This window comes from Nicotiana sylvestris, chromosome 7 (genome assembly GCF_000393655.2).
Source record: "Nicotiana sylvestris chromosome 7, ASM39365v2, whole genome shotgun sequence".
Lineage (NCBI taxonomy): Eukaryota > Viridiplantae > Streptophyta > Magnoliopsida > Solanales > Solanaceae > Nicotiana > Nicotiana sylvestris.
In genome coordinates, this window is record NC_091063.1 from 92,187,992 (window position 1) to 92,196,760 (window position 8,769).

General features: G+C 43.4%; 1 protein-coding gene across 1 annotated transcript; it reads left to right on the top strand.

Annotated features, from left to right (window-relative positions):
- Positions 1-474: 474 nt before the first annotated feature.
- On the top strand, positions 475-1,728 carry LOC104246699 (uncharacterized). The gene has a single exon (XM_070151906.1). It carries the CDS (start codon positions 475-477, stop codon positions 1,726-1,728), a length of 1,254 nt encoding a protein of 417 aa, XP_070008007.1.
- The last annotated feature ends 7,041 nt before the right edge of the window (positions 1,729-8,769 follow it).

Below are 8,769 nucleotides of genomic sequence, written 5' to 3' on the forward strand. Positions count from 1 at the left end.
GTTTCATGGCCAGACCGTACAGTGAAATCCAAATCTTGCTGAATAACTTCACTGCTAATGATAATAACTGGCAAGGTGATGGTATTCACGAAAGGCAGTTAAGCAAAAATCAGTTGGGTTACTTGAGCTCAACGAAGTATCAACCATGAGAGCCGATATTTCAAAGTCGGCCAATCAGATGACTAGGATGACAATGCAGCAGCCACAGACAATGCAACATGTACAACAAAGGACTATTTACTGCGAACTCTATGGCGACAGTCATATGAGTGATAAGTGCCCCAAAAATCCAGAATCCATCTATTATGTGGGGCAACAAAATAGAGGTCCACCGAATCAGCATGCACAATACGGGAATTCTTACAATCCAAATTGAAGGAATCATCCCAACTTCTCATGGGGTGGAAATCAGCAGAATTAGAATCAGCATAGACCCTAGGGGAGTTTAATCAGCCTCAGAGATCACCCCAACAAATGGAAGAAAGTACCAATGATTTGCTAAAGAAGTTGTTGATTGACAATCAGCAACTCAAGACCGACTTCAAAAATCTTGAGAGGCAAATGGGGCAGTTAGCAACAAATCAAAACACTAGACTTGCAGGCGCTCTCCCCAGTGATATAGAAAAGAACCCTCAAGTGAATGCAATTACACTTAGAAATGGGAGGGAGCTAGAGGAAGTGCCAAAGAAAAAGAAAGACAAGCCCATACCTGAGGGAGAGTTGATCCCCAAAGTGACTCACGAGCCAAAGAATGTTGCTGAAATTACAGAGCCAGTGGAGGCCCCAAGGCCACCACCACCTTTCCTCCGGAGATTGCAGAAAAAAAATGATGATCGCATGTTCACAAAATTTTTCTCTATATTGAGCCAGGTTCAATTGAATATACCACTTGTTGATGTGCTTCGTGAAATTCCAAAGTATGTTAAGTACATAAAAGATATAGTGGCTCACAAGAGAAGATTAACTGAATTTGAGACAGTGGCACTTACTGAGGAGTGCACTTCAAGGGTCCAAAATAAGCTCCCTCAAAAGCTTAAGGATCCTGGAAGCTTCACGATTCATGTGCGCATTGGTAATATTGATGTGGGTCATGCTCTTTGCGATTTGGGGGCGAGCATAAATCTGATGCCCTTGTCTTTGTTCAAACAATTGGGCCTGGGAGCTCCAAGGCCCACTACTGTGACGTTGCAGCTGGCTGATAGATCGATAGCTTACCCTGAAGGGGTGATTGAAGATGTGTTGCTGCAGATTGGGAAATTCATCTTCCCTGCTGATTTCATTATCCTCGATTATGAGGCTGATGAACTGGTTCCAATCATATTGGGGCGACCTTTCTTAGCTACTGGTGATGCAATTATCAAAGTGAGAGAGGGAAAGATGATTTTGAGGGTAGATGATGAGGAAGCAGTTTTTAATGTCTACAAAACAATCCAACTTCCCCGCCACTATGAGGAGCTCTCAATGATATCTGTTGTTGAGGCTGATGAGCAGATTCATTATTCGAGTGTATATCTAGACGATTCTCTAGATAAAGCACTTATGTTGCTTGATAGCCTGGGGGCTGACGAGGAGGCTGAGGAGATGATGCACATCCTAGATACATCTTGTGCGTACATACAAGGGATACACCCCTTTGAGCCTTTGAATAATCCAGAGGGACCTCCTCCAAAGCCGTCAATTGAGGAAGCCCCAAAATTGGAGCTTAAACCTCTTCCACCTCACCTATAATATGCTTATTTGGGTGACTCTGACACTTTACCCATTATTATTTCTTCTGACTTGTTTAAATTGCAGGAAGAAAAGCTGTTGAGAGTGCTACATGAGCTCAAGCGAGCATTTGGGTGGACGATGTCTGACATTAAGGGCATTATCCCAGCCTTTTGCATGCACAAAATCCTCATGGAGGACGGACACAAGCCCAGTGTAGAGCAACAATGCCGACTCAATCCAATTATGAAAGAGGTTGTAAGAAAAGAAGTGATTAAGTGGCTTGATGCATGTATTGTATTTCCTATCTCAGACAGCAAATGGGTAAGCCCAGTTCAATGTGTACCCAGGAAAGGGGGGATGACTGTAGTAGTTAATGAGAATAATGATTTAATCTCTACAAGAACTGTCACCGGGTGGAGAATTTGCATTGATTATAGAAAATTGAACAATGCCACCTGGAAGGACCATTTTCCCCTCCCCTTTATTGACCAAATGCTTGATAGATTAGCTGGCCAGGAGTACTACTGCTTCTTAGATGGTTACTCAGGGTATAATCAGATTGCTATAGCCCCAAAGAACCAAGAGAAGACCATATTTACGTGTCCTTATGGCACATATGCGTTCAAGAGAATGCCCTTCGGTCTTTGTAATACACCTACGACTTTTCAAAGGTGTATGATGGCCATTTTTATTGACATGGTTGAGAGGTTTGTGGAAGTGTTCATGGATGATTTTTCTGTGTTTGGATGTTATTTTGATAACTGCTTGATGAACCTTGATAAAGTACTTGCTAGGTGTGAAGAAACTAACTTGGTGCTAAACTGGGAAAAGTGCCATTTCATGGTACGTGAAGGTATAGTTTTGGGGCGCAAGGTATCCAAAGATGGTTTGCAGGTGGACAAGGCAAAGGTGGAAGCAATTGAAAAATTGCCCCCACCGATATCTGTCAAAGGCATTCACAGTTTCTTGGGCCATGTAGGTTTTTATCGTCGTTTCATTAAAGATTTCTCAAAAATTTCCTCTCCCTTGTGCAAGTTTCTTGAGAAGGATGTCGCCTTCAAATTTGATGTTGTCTGTCTGAAGGCATTTGAGGAGCTGAAAGGAAGGTTGGTGACTGCACCAATCATAATTGCTCCGGATTGGGAGCAGCCATTTGAGTTGATGTGCGATGCGAGTGACTTGGCTATTGGAGCTGTTTTGGGGCAAAGGAGAAATAAAATCTTCCATTCCATCTACTATGCGAGCAAAACTCTGAATCCAGCTCAGATAAACTACACAGTCACTAAAAAAGAGTTGCTTGCCGTGGTGTGGGCGTTTGACAAGTTCAGGTCATATCTAGTGGGGACCAAAGTCATCGTCTACACAGATCATTCAGCTATCAGATACCTATTTAATAAGAAAGACGCCAAGCCGAGACTGATTTGGTGGGTCCTCCTCTTGCAAGAGTTTAACCTAGAGATCCGAGATCGCAAAGGAATAGAGAATCAAGTGGCTGATCACTTGTCCAGATTAGAAAATCGGAACCATGTAGCTGAAGGGGGTGCAATCAAAGAAACATTCCCTGATGAGCAGTTATTGGCAATCACCTCAAGCACAGCCCTGTGGTATGCAGATTATGTGAACTTTATTGCAAGTGGGGTGACACCACCAGAATTAACACCCGATAATAGAAGAAGGTTCCTGCATGATGTGAGGCTTTATATGTGGGATGAGCCATTCTTATACAGGCTCTGTGCAGATCAGTTGGTGCAAAGATGTGTTCCTGAGGAAGAGATGAATGCCATACTTCATAGCGGTCACACCTCACCATACGGAGGTCATCATGGTGGAGACATGACCGCCCAGAAAGTGCTACAATCAGGTTTCTATTGGCCAAAATTATTTAGGGATGCACACGCCTTTGTTAAAATGTGTGACAGGTGCCAAAGAACCGGAACGATCACAAAGAAGCACGAGATGCCACTGCAAAACATTCTGGTAGTGGAGCTTTTTGATGTTTGGGGAATTGACTTCATGACCGTTTCCATACTCCAATGGTCATAGGTACATCTTGGTGGCAGTCGATTATGTCTCTAAGTAGGTGGAGGCCATTGCTCTTCCCACTAATGATGCAAAGGTTGTGGTAAGCTTTGTTAAGAAGCACATCTTCACACGCTTTGGAACTCCCAAAGTGTTGATCAGTGATGGAGGAACGCATTTCTGCAACAAACTGCTGAATAATGTTCTTGCAAAGTACGGAGTCAAGCACAAAGTTTCCACTGCCTATCACCCCCAGACGAGCGGTCAAGTGGAAGTGTCAAATAGAGAGGTAAAGCGGATTCTTAAGAAAACAGTGAGTGCAAATAGAAAAGACTGGGCAAGGAAGTTAGAAGACGCATTGTGGGCATATCGAACTGCATACAAAAATCCCATAGGTACTTCTCCGTATAAGTTAGTTTATGGGAAGTTTATGGGAAGGCATGTCACTTGCCCGTCGAACTTGAACACAAGGCCTATTGGGCAATTAAAAGGCTGAATACGGATGGGGACTTGACTGGCGAGAAGAGGTTGTTGCAACTCAACGAGCTTGATGAGTTTCGTTTGCACGCATATGAAAATGCCAAATTGTATAAAGAGAAGACTAAGAGGTGGCATGACAAGCACATCCAACATCGAGAGTTTGAGCCACGGCAAGAAGTTCTTTTGTTCAATTCAAGGTTGAAGTTTTTCCCAGGAAAGCTTAAATCTCGTTGGTCAGACCCTTTTGTTGTGGTAAGTGTGAAGCCTCATGGAGCTGTGGAGTTGCGGGATATGAGCTCAACTGGTATTTTCTTGGTGAATGGTCAAAGGATAAAACATTACTGGGGTGGTGACTTTGCACGTCACAAGACCTCGGTGAACTTGACGGATGCTTGAGAATGTGTTGAGTCGTGCCGCGACGTTAAATCAGACGCTAGATGGGAGACAACCCATTGAATTGTTGTAACCGTCGTGCCACGGCGTTAAATAAGGCGATGGTTGGGAGGCAACCCAACGATAGTAGTGTTAATTTTGTGTTTTAGGAAGAGCTAACCAATGCAGGTGACAAAGGGCAGGTGCTAAGGCCATCGAACGGGGTAAGAATAGGTGAAAAGTTGAAGAAAAAAATTGCCCAGGTGCGTGATACTGGGCACGCTAAACTGCAAAGTTTCTACCTTGGCCGCACACCTGATCATGCTATTGAACGCGCTACTAGCGCGACCGCGCTACTGGATGCGCATCTGTGCGCACTAGTAGCTCTTGGGTTCTGTATTGGACGCGCTAAATCTAGTGCGCTCGCGCATCTGGGCGCGCTAGTTCCGTAAAACAAATCCGGTGTTTTCAAGTGTATTTTCAGTTTTTTGTTTTTTTTGTTTGTTTATTGTTTAGACTCAATTACCCCTTTCCCCATCTAATAAACGCCCCCCTCCCCCGGTACCTGAACCCTCCATTCAACAAAAGAAAACCCCTCCCTCATTCCAACTCAAACACAAACAAAACCTTCCTCCAAACACTCCCAAATCCCAAACCCACCCGTCCCCCATCTCACGACCCCCCCAGTTCACTAGCATCTTCCCCATTCTCCTTCACCACAGGTATGAGCCCTAGTTTCTTTCTTCTTTTTTTATTTCTCTCTCTATTTTTTCAGATTTTTTGGTTGTATTCTTATGCCTATGTTGTAGTAGTTGTACTTAGATTGTGTAGAGAAATTGGTGCAAAATATTGTAGTGTTGGTGGATGATAAGTGTAGGGTGGAATCCCACTTGATATGTAATGTTGGTGAGTGTTAGTGGGTGATTCTTGTTCTAAAAAGTTTAAAAAGGGGTTGTGAAGGCTAATGCCCACAAGGTGTTTGTGGAAAGGTCCCAATGATCATTATTATATAGTTTGTGACCCCTTATGCGTGTGAAGTCTGAGTAACCGCATTGAGTCACAAAATTTCTGTATTGCTGTGCTAATGTGTCTCCGTTTTGCAGGCATCATGACTCCATCTAGGAAATGACGCGCCACAAAGGCTTCGTCGAGCAGCCAAGCTGGTTCATCTAGGTCATGAGGGGCTGCACCTGCACGCTCCTTTGATAGTTCCAAATTTGTTTCGGCCAATGCTCAGGCCCATTTTGGGGAAAAGGCTCGTAAAATGCCAATTCTGGAGAGAGGTATTAACGTCAGACAGCTCCAAAGACACTGCCCTCACATGTACGAGGAGTTGGTGAGGCGGGGGTTGCACACATTCATCAATGAGCCCGGTGAAGGCAATGCAATGGTTGTGCGGGAATTTTATGCGAATGTGGCGGAGCATGATAATGGAGTAGCCATGGTGCGCCGAAGGGCAGTGAGTGCTTCTGTTGAGGCGATACAGATGGCCTACCAGCTGCCTCCACCTCCGGTTGGTTATGATGACTTCTATGAATACGACCGCAACCCAACGAACGAAAAATGGGCACGATTCTTTGAGACAATTTGTGCACCCGGGAAAGAAGTGGTCTAGATGAACTATGGGGAGAAGTTTCACTCCTCAGCACTCACCTTTGAAGGGAAGTGTTGGTTGTACCTCATAAACAACCGCTTGATTCCGTCTCACAATACTACAGAGGTCAATGGGTCTCGCGCTGCGTTGATTTGGTGCTTTGTAAATGGTCATGACTTTAACGTGGCCAAAGTGATGCATGAAGAGATATTCGTCCGTAACCAAGTCAAAAGGTATGGGTTCTTTTTCCCTTCTTTAGTTACTCAACTATGCAGGGATGCTCAGGTGCCCGAAAATCTAGCTGTGGATGGGTTGGTGAAAAGGGAAGGCCAATTTCGTGCTGATAATGTGACCACGGGCAAGGAGCCGGGAGTAGTAGAGAAGGAGGCGAGAGGTGGCCGGTCTGCGAGTAGTAGCTCTGATGATTCTCATGACGGAGAGGATGCTGAGGAGAACATGGGGACAGCACCGCAGGCTCAAGAGCAAAATGTGGTAGCAGCAGGACCATCTTGGATGGCAACATCTTCAGGAGTTGCCCGGGTGTCCTGTTTTACTGCGATGGAGGCGGAGATGGCTGGTTTGCGAACCTCCATGACAGATTTGGGCACTCAAGTAGACGCGGTAGCTGACCGACAAGTGAAGTCGGAAAATAAATTCATGGGCTAGTTGCGAGCTCTGGGTCGTGCGTGCCACGTCAACCCAGACACCGTCTCCGACCAGGAGGGAGCCTTCGGGGAAGTTCCTTTACCTCACTGCTCTTTCAAATTTTAAGCCATGGGGACATGTCTTCATTTTTAAATGTGGGGTGGGGATTCCTTCATTGTATGTATGTGATTGTATCAATTGACTGTTGGTTTTGTTTTGTTTCATTTTGCTTTGATAATTTTGATGTTGTTAAGTAGGAATCGTTGGTTTAAATTAGTTATATGGCTCGTCCCGATGATGGATCCCTGTCGACGGGGTTCTTGAGGGACTGAGTCGAGAAAACAAAAGGGGCAAATACGTAGACTCCTCCTGATGACGGATCTTGTAGACAATTTTCTTGAGGGAAGTTAGTCTAGAGAAAACACCAAAAAGATTTTTTTTTTCTTAGATAGTGTAGCAACTCCCCCTTGATTTTTCTTTAGGCCACAGTTCTTTTCCAAGGGTTTAACTTGAACCGGGTATAGGTAGTTTTCTTTTTATTTTGTAGATTAGGTTAATGGGCTACAAACTAGAGAATTAAAAGAGAACCCATAGCGTTGACACACCTAAACACAATAGACCCTAGAGTCTAACGCTTAGTCTTATTTGTTGAATTTAACTAAAGTGCCTTAATTTGTATGTTTGTTGCTGAATTGAATGCTCGTAACGGAGCGTCTTGATGAGCTGATCTGGAATGAGTCTTATGCCATGTGTGGTGAGGTTTTTGTGTAGTCCATGTATTGTACTTGTGTCTAGAACTTGCCCGGTATGTGAGTTGAAGCGGAATTTTAGGTGATGCTCGGTTTGAAAAATGATTTTAGGCTTTCTTTGATCTTTTTGAGCTTAATTGCTTGTCACAAATAAAATTTGTCCCTAGTTAACCCTTTTGAGCCTATGGACTTTTGTTTGACACCCGCATTACGAGCCTATACCCTTTTTGTTCTTAATTGACATTGTTTTGATCCTTTTACCTCTTAAAGCACTTTAATTGTGAGATGAGCGCTAAAAGAAGTAAGAAGGAACTAAGTATGGGGTGGCTTTTGGTGGAACCAATAAAATGAAGAAAGGTGCATTTGTTTTGTAAACTAATACACCACTAGCGGAAATTGAGTGAAAAGAAGAATAAACTGGAAAAAAGAGAGAGAGGAATATATTGTGTCATGTTCCAGCTAATGGATATGAATTAATATAGTGATTAAAGAAGAAGGGAGTATTTGTAGGGTGATATTGTTTATGGAAGTGAAGTGGGTTGAAGAAATTGCGCTAAAGTTGCTCATGTGATGTGTTAAAGTGCTTAGGAGGGCTAGTCCATATTCCGAAATATATTCTACCCGTCCCTTAGCCCACATTACAACCAGGAAAAGTCCTAATTGATTTTGGGTCGAGTAAGCCTACATTAGTAGAGATTTACATTAAGGGCAAGCTTATGGTACCAATTGCATGCATGTGACTTCTTTTGTGAGGGTGAGTGATTTCTTGGATATATGTGAGCATATGATGCGAATGTGTAGATTGAATTCAATTTTCGTTGATGTGATTGTGAGGGCATATGATTCGTGACGGAAAAGCAAGTCTTGACTTCTGTGTAGAGTACGTTGAGGAAGTATGAATATTGCATGGCACTTGAAGAGTCGACTTTTGAGGCTAGGATTGTTCATTGCTAGGCGTAATGTATGTAAATTGTTCTGGGTGTAGGGCGTTAGGGGAAATGGTTGAGTGAAGGAACCTTTAGAATGTATAGTTTGATTGCTCGAGGACTAGCAATGAAGTAAGTGTGGGGCTTGTGATAATAGGTTAAATCTAGGTAATTTGGCGATTGTTTATGCTCCCATTTGATTATATTCCAATATCATAATATGGTTAATTGATGAAAAATAGGCTCTAATTATGAATTGTATATATTGTAGGAT

Bases quoted from the DNA above. Each gene is read 5' to 3' on its own strand.
- LOC104246699 (XM_070151906.1), top strand. From the start codon at position 475: ATGGAAGAAAGTACCAATGATTTGCTAAAGAAGTTGTTGATTGACAAT.